The 17,657-nt window shown below is 42.7% G+C and overlaps 2 protein-coding genes and 1 long non-coding RNA gene across 4 annotated transcripts in view; 1 reads left to right on the forward strand and 2 right to left on the reverse strand.

Annotated features, from left to right (window-relative positions):
• Kat14 (lysine acetyltransferase 14) overlaps positions 1-8,201 on the reverse strand; it is a 32,857-nt gene extending 24,656 nt beyond the window's left edge. For both annotated transcript variants that reach the window (XM_041670419.1, XM_041670420.1), the window contains exons 1-3: positions 7,933-8,201; positions 5,868-5,986; positions 1,440-1,561 (exon numbers count right to left, since the gene is read on the reverse strand). In XM_041670419.1, the coding sequence (XP_041526353.1) occupies positions 1,440-1,561; positions 5,868-5,986; positions 7,933-8,191 (500 nt within the window). In that variant the 5' untranslated portion in view covers positions 8,192-8,201. The remainder of the gene's footprint in view (positions 1-1,439; positions 1,562-5,867; positions 5,987-7,932) is intronic.
• Positions 8,202-8,245: 44 nt separating this feature from the next.
• Positions 8,246-14,541, reverse strand: LOC121460188 (protein PET117 homolog, mitochondrial). Its single transcript, XM_041670421.1, has 2 exons — positions 14,362-14,541; positions 8,246-8,614 (listed from the first exon to the last, which is right to left on the reverse strand). Exons 1-2 carry the CDS (start codon positions 14,455-14,457, stop codon positions 8,468-8,470), a joined length of 243 nt encoding a protein of 80 aa, XP_041526355.1. The 5' UTR covers positions 14,458-14,541; the 3' UTR covers positions 8,246-8,467.
• Positions 14,542-14,632: 91 nt separating this feature from the next.
• Positions 14,633-16,784, forward strand: LOC121460189. The gene is made up of 2 exons (XR_005976042.1): positions 14,633-15,056; positions 16,358-16,784. It is a non-coding gene; the product is annotated as an uncharacterized LOC121460189 (long non-coding RNA).
• The last annotated feature ends 873 nt before the right edge of the window (positions 16,785-17,657 follow it).

Consider the following 17,657-nt stretch of genomic DNA (forward strand, 5'->3'; position numbering starts at 1 on the left):
TTATGTGCATGAATGTTTGCCTCCATGTCTGTTTGTACAATGTGTCCCAGGTGCTCATGACATTAGAAGAGGTCTTCAGAGTCCCTGGGACTGGAGGTACAGATGAGTGGGAGCTGCCATGTGGTGCTGGGAATCAAACCTGGGTATTTTGTAAGAGCAGCAAGTGTTCTTAACCATTGAGTCAACTCTCCAGACGCTGCTGTTCACTTTTTGTTTTGTTTTTAAGAGAAGGTCTCTCTATGTGGCCTTTGCTGGCCTGGAACTTAGAGATGAGGCGAGCCTTGAACTTACAGACGTCCTCCTAACTCTGCCTCAAGAGTGCTGGAATTAAAGTGGCATGCCACCACACAGCTTTCAGATAGTTTTTAAAAATGTAACTATTATGACTATGTTCTATCTTATTCTATTAACTCTAAAACCCATTGGCTAAGATACACTATTTATGTACAACTAATGATAATAAGAAGCTAGTTACCAATTAAACTATAACATAAAGAAAATATCAAACAAAATAAGATGTTATTTTGTTGCGGCTGCAGAGATGGATCAGTAGTTAAGAGCACTTACTGCTCTGGCAGAGGTTCAATTTCTAACACCCTTATCAGGTGACTTGCAACCTTCTGTAACTTGAGTTCCAAAGGATCCAACACCCTCCAACCTCTGTGGGTACCTGCAGGCATACAGTATACCTAAATTCTTTCTCTCTCTCCGTTACACACGCGCGCACACACACACACTGCAAGAACACTTAATAAATGAGCCATATGTGTGTTAATGTGGCAAACCTTGCTTAGCACTGTGGGCAAAAAGTATGGGTAGTGTGCCTCTAGAGTTAATAAGAGAAAAAAAAAAAACTGTACGACTCGATGAATTAAAAGCAACCTAATGGGTACAGGTATTAATTGGCCTTTGTGTTTCTCTTCGGACCTCTATGTCCCCCATTTTAAAAGGACATCACAAGCCTGTTTCCTCAAGTTAGTTACTCAAACTCATTTTTAAAAACCTAAGAAGAAAGCCGTGCAGTGGTGGCACATGCCTTTAATCCTAGCACTCAGAAGCAGAGGCACAGTCAGGTGAATCTCTGAGTTCAAGGCCAACCTGGTTTATAGAGTGAGTCAATTCCATGACAGTCAGTCAGTCAGGGCTACACAGAGAAACCCTATCTCAAAAAAAAAAGAAAAGAAAAAAGAAAGAAAGAAGGAAGGAAGGAAGGAAGGAAGGAAAGGGAAGGGAAGGAAGGAAGAAAGAAAGGAAGAAATGAAGATAAGAAAACTCTTCCCTGGAAGCAGAATGAGAAAACAGTGGGAACCCACATTTTCTGGTATACAGTTCCCCTTTGAGCTACACTGTAAACCCCTATCAGTTATATTAGGTTCTCAGCTTTTGTATATCTTGTTTACATCTTTCTTCCAGTATAAGACGTTGTAAAATCATGTTACCTGTTTCCTAGTAAAAAAGTCCAATGTTTCTCAATAAAAGCGCAGATATCTTCTTTCCACCGGAAATAACCTTGACGTCCACTTCCTTCCAGAGACAAATTGTACATTGCCAACATGACCACCTGAAACACAAAAGGAAGACGGGTTGGGAGGGTATCCATGGGGAAAGCTGTTCTGTTTTAGATTCCAAGTAGAAATGGGGGAACGGAGGACACAGAATGGGCTCTTGCAATAATCCGGGCTGTCTTTTCTTGCTCATGTAAGCTCTCACTAGCGCAGTCACGAAGTACAACTGCTCAGGATGTGTCACACGCGAGGGCTGGTGTGTGGCTGGGCCAGTCAGGAGGCTCTAGCACAGGCACCTTGCTATCCACAGCAGCTCGACTCCACACAGCATGTTCTGACTGATGGTGCAAGCCTTTATCCAAGGCTTTAAAATTCATTTCTGAATGCATACTTTTCTAAGCCTTTTACAGGGCAAAGACAAGACTCCAAATTCCAGAGCTGGGCAATGTTACAGGCATCTACTCAGGGACGTAGCCATTTGGAGTCAGCACTAAACAAGGGGCAGAGAACTCAAAGGCCTGGCTGTTGATCCCATTCACAGAGGGCTCCAAGACACCCTGAAGCTCAGTGTTCCAACTCCTATCTAGTCCAATCCTGTTACCTTTATAGACAATGATTCCTGGCCTACTATGGGAAGTATGGTCCAGAAATACAAAAACGTATATCAATATAGATTTCAAGACCACAGAAGAGAGCAAGAAAGAAGTAAAAAGCTTCTGAAATCCATCATCAGGAAATAAAACGCTGGGGACTGCAGGGCTGGCTCAGCCCATGCTGCTCTCCTAGGGTTCAGTTCTCAGCACCCACAAAGCAGCTTAGAACTAACTGCCTTTAACTCCAGTTCCAGGGGATCCAACAGCCCTCACTTCCACAAACACCTGCACATATGTGCAAACACACACACACACACACACACACACACACACAAATAATAAAATAAAATAAAATCTTAATTCCTTTGAAGTTTCTATGTAAAAAAAGAAGCATGCACTTTTGCTATGAGTAGTTAGGTACCTATTACTGTAGTACTGAAGAGGCTGGGGTAGGGTTGTGAACTTAAGGACGGCCTACATACATAGTAAAATCCTGTCTCAAAAAAAAAAAAAACAGAAGTAAATAATAACAAAGAATAAGAAGCCAGTTTTTAGCATTTCAGTGGCTATGCTTTCAGACAATTAATTCCTGGCATCTATATTTATACAGATGTTTATATATACATTTTGTAGAAGTGAACAAAACTGCACAAGTGACTGAAAACCAGATCTTTCCCTACGATGAAAATCACAGGAGCTAGAGAGATGCTGCTTTTCCAGAAGACCCAAATTCAGTTCCCAGCATCCACATCAGGTGGCTCACAATTACCTGTAACTTAACTCCAGCTCCAGGGGACCCAACACCCTTTTCTGGCCTCTGTAGGCACTCTCAAACGTGCACAGACAATACATATACACATAAAATAAATCTTCTAAACATCCTAACTTAACCGAGTCTAAGAAACCAAACAGAGAACAGAGTCTAGAAAAGAATTCTTAAATAATCCTTTCTACAAGGAGGTCTGATAAACTGCAATTAAAGCCACCATCAGGTGTGTTCACCACATTAATCCCCCATCCCCGACCCCAGCGACTCTACAAGAAGAGCTATGTCCGCATCTACACCATACAAAGGGCCCCAGGAACTATGCCACCACTTTACCCCCACAAACACACTGTTCAAGTGTCTCCCACTTATTTTTACATTAGGGCAACAACAGTCAACAAGTGACTCCCTTTAAACAGTTAAAACTCATGGAGAGTCATGGACATGAAGTTTCAGTTTAGGGAGATAAAGTTTTGGAGATGATTACACATGAACAACGAAAAAGAGTACATCTTAATTCTGTATCTCTTACCACACAAAAAAAATTATCATTCAACAGATACCTCAGTTATGGAATAAGCTTTGTCATTCTCAGACTCCTCCTACTCAGAAACATGTACTCACTGCCAGTCTCGAGCATAGATGCCTGCCTGTTATTTCCAGTTTAACATATTTCATGAATTACAAGTTATGTACTTGAAAACGGCTTTTTCTGTTACCAGTGTTCATTAGACACACTATATACTAACCTGAAGAGATCTATTGTTCCTCCTCTTCCAGAATGTGGTCTTAAATGTCAGATCAGTTTTCTACTCACTATGCCAGACCAAGCTCACCATAAGGAAGCTGGTCTTCTGTACAAAGTATCTCCAGGGCCCGACAGGGCTATCTGACTGGAGACACAGTGGTCACTTGGGAGCTGCCTGCTGAAGGACCCAGAAAGAGGCATGCAGACAAGGAATGCCTGCCTGTGTCAGAAGGAGGTCCAGGACAAGAATGTGCGAATGTCTCTAGCCCCCAAGGTGTTTTGCGGTTTCTCCTCTGTGCAGCAAGTCCGGAGTCACCAGAAAGAAGACACAGAGGGACATGAAGGGAAGTGGTCTTCAAATCTAGAGGGCAGATCTTTACTGGTAGGATTTTGGTTTTTTTTTGTTTTTTTGTTTTTTGTTTTTTTTAAATATTTATTTATTTACTTATTATGTATACAATATTCTGTTTGTGTGTACGCCTGCAGGCCAGAAGAGGGCACCAGACCTCATTCCAGATGGTTGTGAGCCACCATGTGGTTGCTGGGAATTGAACTCAGGACCTTTGGAAGAGCAGGCAATGCTCTTAACCACTGAGCCATCTCTCCAGCCCCTGGTAGGATTTTGTAATGCAAAGAAAATGCTGTGTGTTGCAAGTATCTTTCTTGCTTCTTCAATAAATCAAAGTTTGAGATTTCAAAAGCTGAAAACACAAACTATAATGCTCTAAGTATCTGAACTCCCACTGAAGTTACTGGGGACTAGTTGGTTCTCATTCAGGTTTCCAGTAAAAGACAGGTTTTTCCAGTTGCTGCCAGAAACGCTGGTTGATAGCTTAGGAGAACATATACCTAAGTTATATGTCTATCCAAGATATGTAATTTATCACTTCTCCCTTCCAGGGTATTATCCACATCCAAAATATCGTCTAAAAGTGAAAAGTTTTCTCAATCTGTGATAACCTGGATAAGTATATACACGGAGCCAATAGTACATAATATTACATATTCTGAGGAATATAAGAACTAATTTCTCTTAAAAACATTATATTTCTAACATGTTAGAAAACTAACATTCTTGAAAATGATCACTTATATTTGCTTTCTACCATTTTACAGCTTTAGTCCACCTGTGTATTTGCAATTCTCTTCCTAGAAACACACCTAGCCTATATAGAGTATGCCATCAACAGGGGGGGAAAGTGCAGTTGTGACCCCCACAAGACTATACACTCTCTACCTATGTATTCTTGGCAAGTCAAAGCAGCATCCCAAGTTAATAGACGGGTCTCCTGGGGTGACCTAATAAGCACTGGTGATGAAGACAAAGTTCAGGTTGTTATGGCAACCACAATCTATAAGAAACACCCCAAGTGCCCAATATAGCACATCTAAAATCTTCCCCGTTTGTTTTCTTCAAAGGAGAGAGTGCCTGGGTAATTATCACTTTTATCTGTTTGTGGAATGTCAGTGGCCCCTAAGGCCTAGGGTGGAGGCTTCAGTTGGCTCACCCACCAGAGCACTCTCTGGACCTCAAATAGTAAGTACCTGATTCACTGTAAGCACTCAGTAGATATCAAATAAATAAAAATAAATTAAAAAACGAGGCACCTAGGGGGTCTGGAACACAGTTCACAGATGATACAGCACTTAATGGTAGCAAGGCCATGAGCTTGACACCAGCATCACAAACACCAATACAAACCAGGTTACCATAAAGCTCTTTATTTTTAACTTAAGCACTGCTATACCTTGTTACCCTACTATATATATGCATATTAAAATTAAAATAAAACCAAACAACTTAATATGACTTAATAGAACCTGATGATCAATAAAAGGTTACTGAGTGCTGGTATTTGAAATAGCTAAAAGTATCCATCAACAAAGACTTGTCTCCAATTTCAAAAGCAGGAACCGGTTGGTTACTTTGTCTTGGTTATCAAGTCAAACTGTTTCTGCCAAATCTATTTCCAGTGTAGCCACCTCTGGTTTTATTATGCCAGAAACGGCTGCCAGAAAATGTGGGCCTGGTTTTGAGTCTAAGCTTGGTATGACATAAATGAAATTGATTCAAGAACTCACTAAATTAGCATCAAGCATTTTTTTTTAAACCACGAAGCTCTTTCCACACACCGTACCCATTTTTATTGCAAAGTGTAAAGTACCCCATCCCCAAAGCACTCCGAAATTCCTCACTGATCACTCCAATCTCTTGGGCACCCAACCTGCTGCATCTAGAAGAGCTTGGTACTCACTTGCTGCCACGTCAGCTTCAGCCGCTCAGACTGCTCCTTGCCATCTGCCGAGCAATCGGAACAGGTAAACCTGAAAAAGTTATCGCCCTTAAGGTAACTGAGCTGCTCCCTCAGCTGACCTACGAGAAAAAACACAAGTCACATCATGGGTGTAGCACATGCAGTGGCAACCCAAAGGCTCAGTTAATCAACCAGGTTTCCAAGTTTCCCATGGTGGATTTTTTGTTTTCTGCAGCCGACCCAGAACAGTAGCAGAGGAGAGAAAAAGCTGTCTCTCCTTCTAAAGTCAGGCACATGCCCCTCCTAGAACCTGTGGCTCCTTAGCTTTTAAGGAAAAAGGTCCTGGAAAAGCAGGTATGATTGCTTTAACTGGATTTCCCAGAAGCCACATTCCTGACTCCTCCAGGCAGGTTTCAACATTCTTTCACAGAATACCTGAGCTTGTACCACCAGCCGTGCGCCAGGCTAGGAACAGGATATGCAATGTTCAAGGCAGACATGAGCCACAACTGCACTCGTGGGCTATCAGTCTGGAGGTAGTAGAGATCACAGGTGAACACAACTGCACTGCAGCTAGAATCTCGTGGAGCATCAGAGTGCCTGGGTTTTCTTTCCTTACTATGGCCATGTCTGCCCAAAGTGAAATGCTTCAGTCTCTGAGCCCGGTGAGGACTCTGCATTAAAGCTCCTAGGTGATGTTGATGTTTTGTGCAGCATGTAAACTCACAAAGTAAAATATAAAGTGCACCACAGGGCAGAGTAAAGCATAGCAAAAAAATGGATGCCCAATCCCATTAGGGAGGGATAGGGGTCTACTGGGCCAGGGGGAGAATAGAAATGGCTAGAAGAAGGCTCCTGTGGAAAAGAAGTTCAGGGAAGCTGCCCCATATTCCAGAGAAAACAAAATGTACAACATCCTAGGAATCACAAAGCATTATTTAGAAAGAATGAAAAGTTCATCTACCTCCCTAAAAAAGTTAGCAGGGCCCCATCAAGAAAGTCACCTTAAAATCTACCCTGTGAGGACAGCGGGAAAGCCAGAGATTTGGGGTAGAACCCAGCTCTACTAGATAGCTGAGAACCAAAAACCAGATAAACCATAAATTCTGGTTTTGTTTTCTATTAAACTATTTTTGAACAACTGAGTCCATTTTTAACAGAAAACGACCACCCTGACTAAGTGTACCATGGCTCCATTGCACTAGCTGTGAACTCTGCACAGAGTGTTCCTCCGGCACTCATCCTTTGCTGTCTCTGGCCTAAAGGCCAGTGCTGTGGTAAGAACCATGACGGCTGGCAGAAGATGCTATGAAACAGGGCTGAGACCCTCAAGGTCTGTGCATTGTGACTCCTTCCAGCAGATGAAAGAGGTCCGCGGTGGGAAATAAGCCTGGTGTAAAGGCAGGAAGCAATCACCCTGCACCGTCAGTTCTGACCACCCATGAGAAGAGCTGCACTCCACAAATGTCAAATACAACACACTAAGTTCTGTGAACTTGAACTTTAATTCTATACTGGCAACAGAATGTGTCCCCCCAACCCACAGCATAATCTTGTTGGAAAAATATAAATTCCTTAAGTAACATAGGATCCCTAATTTTTCTTGGGCTACCCTTCAGAACAATGAGAGAGTGGTTGACAATTTTTATTAATACAAATGTGTCTTTGTGAGCATGGAGAGATGAGATGACTCAGCAGTTAGGGACACTTACTGCCCTTGCAGGCGACACAGGTTCAGTTCCCAGCACCCACACGTGGCTCACAACCATGTATAATTGAGTGTCACATGACCTGACGTCTCTTCTGGCCTCTGCAAGCACGGCATGTATATGGTACACATACACTCAGGCACACACACATACATATAAAATAAATGAATGTTTTAAAAAGCTAAAAACAAAAAAAAATGTGTTTTTGTATAAATTTACATTTGGTAAACTAGACTAATAATAATAAATATAGTAATTATCTTTTTATTCAAGTCTATTTTATTAGTGTTTTTCAGACTGGGAAACAAACCATCACACAGGGATTGACCAATCAAAGGAATTGAGAAGTTCCTTACTGGCTGGGATCCATTTCTGGCACTTGTCACAGAAGTAAGACAGCTGCTCCTCCATCCACGACACATCTCCTTCATCGCTGTTGAGGGAATCCCCGCTCTGGTCGTGAGATAAGTCCACAGATGCCTGATCCTCTGACTCGACAATCAGGAGAGTCTCTCCCTCCACCTCTCCTTCCTCCAGCCCTTCCGAGGTGGATGTTCTTGTGGCTTCATCATCATGCCGACTTAGCAGTCCACCCAGGTGGATGTTACTCTCCATCCTTCCCTGCGCACAAGTACTCCTGACAGGGACTGCTGCAAGAATCCCCAGACAACTTCAGAAGAGCGTCTGCCCACAAGTACTTTATCCAGACAGAACAGACTCGTAAAAGTGATTCAACAGACAGGATCCACTGTCCTTTATTTAATAAAGTTTATATGGACAGTGACTTTCGGGGGAAACAGATCTCACTAGCTATTCTCTATCAACACACACATGCGTGCAACCCACATATATACACATTAACCCAGCACTGCCCCATCAATTTTCACAAAGTCAAGTGTTTTGAGATCCTCTTTCCAACATCTTCTCTCTTTCTGCTTCAAGCTGCTTAGTCAAAATAATCTGTTCTCCCAAAAGACGAATGTTTTCTTTTTTCTGATTCTGTCTCTCAATGTCTCTGATCACTCCGTCACGAAGCCTCTAAAAACGCAAGAAGCAGATTTTAGTTACCCCTGAACAGGTGGCTCCCATCCTGCGCCTCCAAATCTAAATAACAGCGCCACCAAAATACACTCAAACTGTTCTGATTCCAAATACCCGACTACTATTTTAACTTCCGTACAATGTAAATAAAGAAACCACCAAGTAAATCTGGTAATGTTATGTTAATACTGAAGTGACTTCTTACCACATTTTATGAAATTTCTAGCCATGTGGTGGTGGCACAAACCTTTAATCCCAGCACTCAGGAGGCAGAGGCAAGCAGATCTCTGTGAGTTCGAGGTCAGTCTGGTCTACAGAGCTAGTTCCAGAACAGGCACCAAAGCTACACAGAGAAACCCTGTCTCGAAAAACCAAAAAAAAAAAGAAAAAAAAGAAAAAAAGAAATCCCTGAACACAGAAAACTTAATTATTAGTAAAATATAAAAAACTAGCACTATGCTGTATTTTATAAATTTAATTGCTAAGTGATACTTTTACAATGTGATCAGTTAGTCCAGCAAAACTGTGAACTACCTTCCTATAAGCAGTTACCTGAGACAGACAATAAACATAAAGAGATAAACAGACAGTAAGAGGCCGGCCTGGCGGTGGTGGTGCAAGCCTTTAATCCCAGCACTTGGGAGGTAGAGGCAGGCGGGTCTTTGTGAGTTCGAGGCCAGCCTGGTCTACAGAGCAAGTTCCAGGACAGGCTTTAAAGCTACAAAAAAACCCTGATTTGGAAAACAAACAACAACAACAAAAGGCAATAAGAATGTAAGAAAATAAAGGACTTATATCATAAAAAGGGAAAAACCACAAAATTTCCAATCAGATTAGGAAAAAAAAGAATGGAACAATTACCAGTGGAAAAAAGTAAGCTCTCAATGGTCATTATCTTGATAAACACTAAAAATAGAATCTCAGAATGTGAACCTGGTACCTAACAGGAAATCTAAAATGCCCACTCAGTTACTACGACGAATATTTTATAGTTCATAGCCCACAAGAGTACATTTTTAAAGAAGCTCCATGAGATTATTATTTTTATTTTTTCACTTTAAAATCTTTAATTCTAAGCCGGGCGGTGGTGGCGCACGCCTTTAATCCCAGCACTCGGGAGGCAGAGGCAGGCAGATCTCTGGGAGTTCGAGGCCAGCCTGGTCTACAAGAGCTAGTTCCAGGACAGGCACCAAAGCTACAGAGAAACCCTGTCTCGAAAAACCAAAAAGAAAAAAAGAAAAAAAAACCAACCCTTTAATTCTATCTTATGTGTATGGGTGTTCTGTCTACAAGTTATGCCAGTACTGTGCCTGTGGAGGCCAGAAGAGGGTATCCAATACCCTGGAACTGGAGTTACAAATGGTCATGAGCTACCACATGGGTGCTGGGAATCGAACCCAGGTCCTCTGCAAGAGCAGTTAATGCTCATAATCACTGTGCCACCTCTCCAGTCCCTATGTCTTTTTTTTTTAAGTACCTTTCTATATAATCCTGACTGTCCTGAACTCCCTATGTAGACAATGCAGACCTCAAACTCACAGAAATCTGCCTACCTCTGTCTCCCACCTATCTCTATTTTTAAAGATTGGCCTAAGAAAGAACTGAAATCAACCTAGCTGTCCACCAACAGATAAATGGATAATGAAAATTTGGTGTGTGTGTGCGCACACAGACACACACACACCACAATAGACTACTACTCAGCTCTAAAGAAAACTAAAGTTAAAAAAGAACTGTAGGAAAATGGGTAGACTTAGAACGTGTAATGTTGAGCAAAGTCACACACGCTCAGAAAGAAATGGCATGCTCTCGTATGCAGAATCTAGCCAATGATATCTGTATACATACAAACAAATGCCCGTGTGGGTACAGTACAACATGATGGAAAGGGAACAAGAACGGCTACCCACAAGGGGATGAGGAAAGACTGAATAGTAATTAATGGACACAGTCATAACAGAGAATATAAGTGAATTGTTTTTCTAGTTCTAATTCTGCCACAGACGTTTTTGAGGTTAGTGGTAGTACATAAAATATATTCAATATTGAAAGTATAAATTTTAATGTGAAGCTTCACAGCTTCTGCTCTGAAAGCCTATCCTACACGTACATAAGGGCTGCAGAGATGGTTCCGGGGTTAAGAGCATTTGCTCTTGCAAATGACCTGAATTCAATTTCCATGGCAGCTCCCAAGTGTCTATAACTCCAATCCGAAGGGATACAGTGTCCTCTTCTGACCTCCATGGGCAACAGACATGCATGTAGTGCTCATACATACATGCAAACCTTCATAAATATAGTAAAATAAATACATTATTGAAGAAATTTCTAAAAACTAACTATACAAGTTCATTGAATTGTACAGTCTTTAAGTCTTATTAACTTTGGTGTGTGGCCGGGCGGTACTGGTGGCATATGCTTTTAATCCCAGCACCAGGAGACAGAAGCAGGCAGATCTCTGTGAGTTCAAGGACAGCCTGGTCTACAGAGCAAGTTCCAGAGCAGGCACCAAAGCTACAAAGACAAATCCTGTCTCCAAAAACTAAAAAAAAAAAAAAACAAAAAAAACCAAAAAAAACCACACCTTTGGTTTAGTCAGATTCCCTACAGAGAGCCTGAGGAGGTTACTGGTGGCTGTACAGCCCAGCTGCAGTGCACACCCCCGTATTTTGGAGATGCCAATACCATGGGATGCTGCTGTGGAGTAGAACCAGCCTGAGCTTAGAAGGGCAACTCCATGTGCCATGGACAGCAGAGCTGGAGAGATGTCATAGCCCACGCCCCTCAGAGCCCAAAAGAATGGCGAATGGGTCCTAGATGTCAACCACTAAATTTTTTTCACTAAATGTTTTTGGTTTTGCTTTCTTCTGAATGTGCCCTAGTTCTTCCCTACTAGAGTAAGAAAGTATTTAAGTTAATTTTGATTTTACATTTTAGAGAGGGCTGAACTCTGAAGGTGACCATTGATAGTTTATAAAGAGTCTGAATTGGGCAGGCAGATTTAGAGTCAGTAGTCAGTCTAGTTTACAGAATGAGCTCCAGGACAACTAAGACAATTTGGAGCAAGGGTTCTCAAGCTGTGGGTTTCCAACCCTTTTGGGTGGAATGATCCTTTCACAGGGGTCACTTAACATCCCCAGAAAACACAAATACTTACATTGTAATTCATAACAGTAGCAAGACTATAGTTACAAGTAGCAATGAAATAATTTTATGGTTGCAGTCACCACAAGAGGAACTGTATTAAAAGGTCATAGCATTAGGAAGGTTGAGAATCACTGATTTAGAGACCCTGTCCAGGGAGAGCAGGAGGGGGCGGGGGAGATGGAGAGGGAGAGGGAACCTGAACTTTTAAATACAGGGACTTTTAAAGTTAGAAATGTTTTATGTTGTAATATTGATATTAATATGATATTTTGAGGGTAAACAAAAAGGAAAGATCACAGCTTAATGGGTGATACATTTGTGGCAAGTTGACAAGGGGTCAATTGTGCTGGCTGTTTTTTATCAATCTGACACAAACCTAGACATATCTGAAGAGAGAATTTCCTTATTTCTCTCCCCCTCGCTGGTGTGTGTGTGTGTGTGTGTGTGTGTGTGTGTGTGTGTGTGTGCAGGTTCCTGCAGAGGCCAGAAGAGAGCAGCCAATCCACAGCAGTGAATTCCCTGGAGTCAGAATTATAGGCAGTTGTGAGTCACCCGACATGGGGGAACAGCAATGTTCCTCACTTCTGGACCATCTCTCCAGCCCCTGAAAGAGGGAATCTTAACTGAGAGAATGCATCCTAAGACTGGCCTAGAGGTAAATCAATGGAGTACTGTCTTGATAAATGATTGACAGAAGAAGGCCTACCCCATTGTGGGTGGTGTCACTCCTGGACAGGTGGTCCTACCCACAGACAAGTGGCAGGTGGTCCTGATGTACAAGGATGCAAACTGAGCAAGCCAGGAGCAAGCAAGCCAGTGAGCAGCATTCTTTCATGGCTTGCTTCTGCTTCAGTTCCTGCTTCCAGGTCCCTGCTTTATGGACTATGATATAAAACTCTAAGCTGAGATAAACCCTTTCCTCCCTAAGTTGCTTTTGGTCATGGTGTTTAATCACAGCAATAGAAACCCTAGCTAAGACAGCTCTTTACTAACCTAATTCTAACATCTGGAGCTGTGATTCCTGTAGAATCACTAACAGTCTTAACTCATACTGAGTCCGCCTAACCAATGGAATGTCAGGACTCAGCAACAATACCACAGAACATCAGCATCCTGCAGCTCCCTGGGGACTGTGGCTTGTTCTGTTGTCCAGCATCTCAAAAGGCTCGTGCCATTTATCCCCAGCCTGGGAAAATACCAAAATTCAATATTCAAGAAATGTCTCACTAAATACAAACCACATTGCTCTCCTATCACCGTAGTCAAAACCAAGTTGAACCGTTTGTAAGGTAGGACCCATCTGGACTTGGATTCTACTTAAGTTGCTTAAAGACAATGTATATAAAGTGGGAAGACACCATGCCTGATGTGGGGTAGACAGAAAACAAGTCGTTATTTCATTTATAGCTGCCTTGAAGTTTTCAGCAAACCCATCATACCAATTGTTCCTTCCTCAACGTTAGACAGCACGCTGCTAATGATGATCTAATGGAGAGGCTTTCCGGTCAGTCTTTATCACTAACTTTCACAGAATACCTAAATCTTTCTGTTCTTCCACACCTCCATTCTCAACCAAGTTGCACAGCTTTAGAACAAAGAGGAGCCTCCACGCTCAGAGAGATCTGGTGGACTAGCCACACTGCAAAAACTTCTCGGGGACTTGATTTGAGACAAAGATCTAATTCCAACCCTTCAAAACACACCATAATGAGAGAGACATCCTGTCTTAGCCTCCAAGTTTAATCAGAACCACCATCTTTTCCTTTACCACCTCAGAAGGAAGTTTCTTGCTTCGACTCCAAAAGATACCCCTATGGAACGATACACGATACTTTTAATTCTAAATCTCTAAGCTCTTGTGTTCCTTTAAACCACTGTTTATCCCACCCTGCTCCTCAAAATTCTTCTGACATTTCAAGATTCCTCTCCGATTTCTAGATTGTGAATACCAAAGTCAAAGGGGCTGTTTTTCTCTTGATGCATTTAATTCACCTGTCAAGGTGTTGCCAGATAGGCCAAATCCCAGATACTGGCTAGCAAAGCGTAGCTCCGTTTTAACAACAGACACTAAAGAGGCCATTATTAACTATGCCTTCTCAAAGTGCGTAGCGCACTAACCGTTGCAAACTTGAATGAGAACGGAAGAACTGACGGTCAGTCGCTGATCAATAAGCCAGATATTCCCCGAAATAAAAGCATCAAAAGAAAACATGAAAGGCGCTAGCTACCCTGTATCGTTTTCAGAATCTACTTTCCATAGCAGATTGTTTATGAACGCCAAAAAAAAAAAAAATTACAGAAATCTCAAGTTGCCTTGGCAAAGGGTGCCGGGAGTGTGCTGGGTGTGAGCTGCGTTATCTCGGGATTTAATTGCTGGGATATTGCTTTGTGGGCTGTGGCGCCGGGGGCCTCGTGCTCGCCCTACCAGCGCCCTACTTCAGGGGTACACCCCCGCCCCGAGGCTTCCGCCCTAGCCTGAGGCCTCGTGGCTGAGAATTCAGAAACCCGAAGGCGCCCTTGAAGCCCGGCGGCCCGCCACGCGCGCGGGGACCGCGGCAGGCTCGGCGCTCCGGAAGGCGCGGTCATGTGACACCGACCTGCCGGTCCTGCCGCTGCTTCAGATGCACGCCGGCCACCGTGGCTGCCGTCAGCAGCACCGAGAGGCCCAGCACCGCCTTCGAGCTCCTCGACATTCCCGCTCCCGGCCGCGAACTCGCTCCCGCGTACGCCCCCACTGCTAACGCCGCCGCCGCCGCCGCCGCCGCAACGGGCCAGGCTCAACCCCTCGAGCGCAGAGCCGTCGCAAGAGCTCTGTCGTCGCCAGGCTCAAGCAATCGAGCGCCGAGCATAGTCCCTGCCTAACTTCACTTTGCCGCTTCTAGTGGGGGCCTGGAAGGGGGTTACCCGTTTCGGGACCGCTTCCACCAGGAAGTCGTGCTGGGCAGCCTTGGAGACGCAAAGGGTTGGGGGTGGGGTAGATGCGAGGACAACTCAACGTTGTGGGGTTGTGTGATCAGAGCCTGGATTTTCTTAGACTCTAAAAACTGGGTCGTTGGTTTCTTGCTATGCCGCTCAGACTGGCCTCAAACTCGCAATCCTTCAGCCTCAGCCTCAGCCTCCGCTACACCGTGTCGCCTACTCACAACTCCAGTTGGGAAATGCGAAGGATCAGGCAAGGATCCGGAAGTGTGTATCCCGTTTTTCTTTGATTCCCCTTGAAGACTGCCAGAAATGCAAGATCCTTATGTCATACTAACCAGAAAAATTAGAGACTAGAGTAGTTCACAAGAAGGTAAGGATGGTGTCATTTGCACTTCCCCCTTAAAAAGAAGCTTGGTTTCTGAGAACTCTTAAGTATTTAACCGAGCTGCCAATGAAGAACTGATATCACTAAATATCACTCCTGCCCACGAAAATACATATGCAAAGCTTCTTCTTCTTTCTTCTGTGAAAACAGCCATAGCCGATGTTGTTGATAGGGCTAATCTTGCTTTTCCCAGGGCTTCTCCAGCGTTCACCTCTGTTGGAAATGCACACCTTTAATCCTAGCTCTCCGGAGGCAGAGGCAGGTGGATCTCTGAGTTCAAGGCCAGCCTGGTCTACAGACTGAGTTCCAGGACAACCAGGGTTGCTACACAGAGAAACCCAGTCTCAAAAAACAAACAAACCAAAAAAGTATTGATCTTCCATTCTCTGTTAAGTGAACCTAAGTGGCATGAAGAAAATACTACTTTATGAACTGTAATAAAATAAATGAAAGATGCCCTTTTGCAAATGTCAGTCTAACTGACCACAGCATTTTAGCACCCTACGGAGGTTGTATCTTTGAATATAAAAATAGAGTTTGGACCTAGTAAATTTTGGAATGAGAAGTAATTCAGAATGTTTTTGCATATTTTTTAAAGAAATGAAAATTATGCCACGATACTTTCCACTTGTTGTAACCCCTGATTTTTTTCATCCAGTAAATTAGTGAGTGAAACAGCTATAAATAAACTTGGAGTAACACCAGAAAGTTAGAAGGCTTTCATTTTATTGTGATTATTTTTTCGATTTATCTTCTTGAAATGTATTCTGTCTTTTAAAAATCTTTCAAACCAGGCAATGGTATTGCATACTTTTAATCCCAGCACTCAGGAGGCAACAAAAGGCAGATATCTTGAGTTCAAGGCCAACCTGGTTTACAGAACAAGTTCCAGGAAAGCTAGCACTACACAGGGGAAGCTCCGTCTTGAAAAAAAAAAAGAAAAGAAATAAAAGAAAAGAAAAAAAAACTTTTAAAGTGTGCTCAATGAGACCAGCCTGGTCTATAAGAGCTAGCTCTAGGACAAGCTCCAAAACTACAGAGAAACCCTGTCTCAAAAAACCAAATAAATAAATAAATAAATAAGATGTGTCTAAAATGTAGACCAATGTTTATAAACCAAAGCAAGATGTTTTGTATAATTATTATGATTTAGCTTAGTGGCTGAATGACTGCATGCCATCAGACACTGAAAAGCAAAAAAAAAAAAAAAAAAAAAAAAAAACAGTGTATTTATTTTTGAGGTTTCTACTAAATAAATTTTCTTGTTTTCTCTCTTTTATGTCAAGACCTTTCAGAGAAAGCATCACTGATGAACAACTATTATTTTATGTCTTCGGCTCACTCCTATGTTTGAGGCACATCTGAAATGCTGGAAAGGCGTGTGACAGAGCCAGACGGTGCATGGTTCTTCCATCTTATATTCTTGCTATGTCCATTTTAGCTTTAACTAGAATTTGAACTCCTTGATGGAGAATCCTGTGCAAAGTTACACTATTCTAGAAACCCAAGGTCAAGATGCCCCAACTAACTTATCTTAGGTTGTGTTAAACTGCATGCTTATGCAAAACCTCCCCCTGAAGTTGCCACGTGAAATACCAGGATGTTGTTTTGCCTTTAAAAACTCCTTACCCTAAACACTGAGGGCTGCACTAGGGTCCCAAATACCTGAGTGCAATCCCAGCCAGCTGGAATAAAGACTCTCAGTTGCCTATACACTGTGTCTCAGTGGTCTTCTCTGATGGGCTCCCCATAACAGGCTTATCCCAGAGACCACATCCCTCAAAGGAGAGAAAGCTATAGGCAGTCAGCTTTCTTCTAACACAACTGTATCAATAAGAAAGAAGGCAGAAGAGACTACCCAAACACAATCAGGTTTCTCTATTTTGGAGTGAGAAGACTCACAAATTTTAAGAACTGACCCCCAAGGACAAAATCACAGTTTAAGGGAAAAAAGGACAGCCTTTTCAACAAACGGTGTTGAGAAAAACCTGGGTGTCCACATGTGGGGTAGTACCTCACCTACCAAACAACCTGGCCCAGCAGCACTGCACGCTGTAATGCGTCAGTGGCCCCTCATGGTTGTGAGGCTCCCCGGCAGCTGCACCGACTAGCATCATGAGAAAGGATTGCAAGAAAACATTAAAAGTCAAAATTGGAAAGCTCAGCGCTAGGCTCCAAGGCAGTTGCTTCCTTACTGAGCAGATGTCACTCAGATGTCACAGTATCACGAAGTCCAAAAACGGTAGGTGGAAACATCCTAAGTCAGACGCCTTCTGTACATGATTTGACAAAGTGATTTCAGATTCAGAATCCACTCACAGCATTAGAAAACAATGTTAATTTTACCAGTGTTAATAAAAAGAGAGCTTAGATCCTTTAAGCATAATTTAAATATACTTAAAAGTTATCTACCATTGCTTACCTAAGTATTGACTTCAGCTGACATACAATACTCTGTGTTGGCAAACACATGGAACAGCCGGAACTCTCTGTACACCTGGACCCATAATCCAGCAAACGTTATACAATTCACACAGCCAGCAGAGCTGCAGGCATATGTCCTTAAAAGATAAGGTAAAGCAAGGC

This window comes from Microtus oregoni, unplaced genomic scaffold, assembly GCF_018167655.1.
Source record: "Microtus oregoni isolate MIOR12 unplaced genomic scaffold, Mior012 000020F_ref0000438, whole genome shotgun sequence".
Lineage (NCBI taxonomy): Eukaryota > Metazoa > Chordata > Mammalia > Rodentia > Cricetidae > Microtus > Microtus oregoni.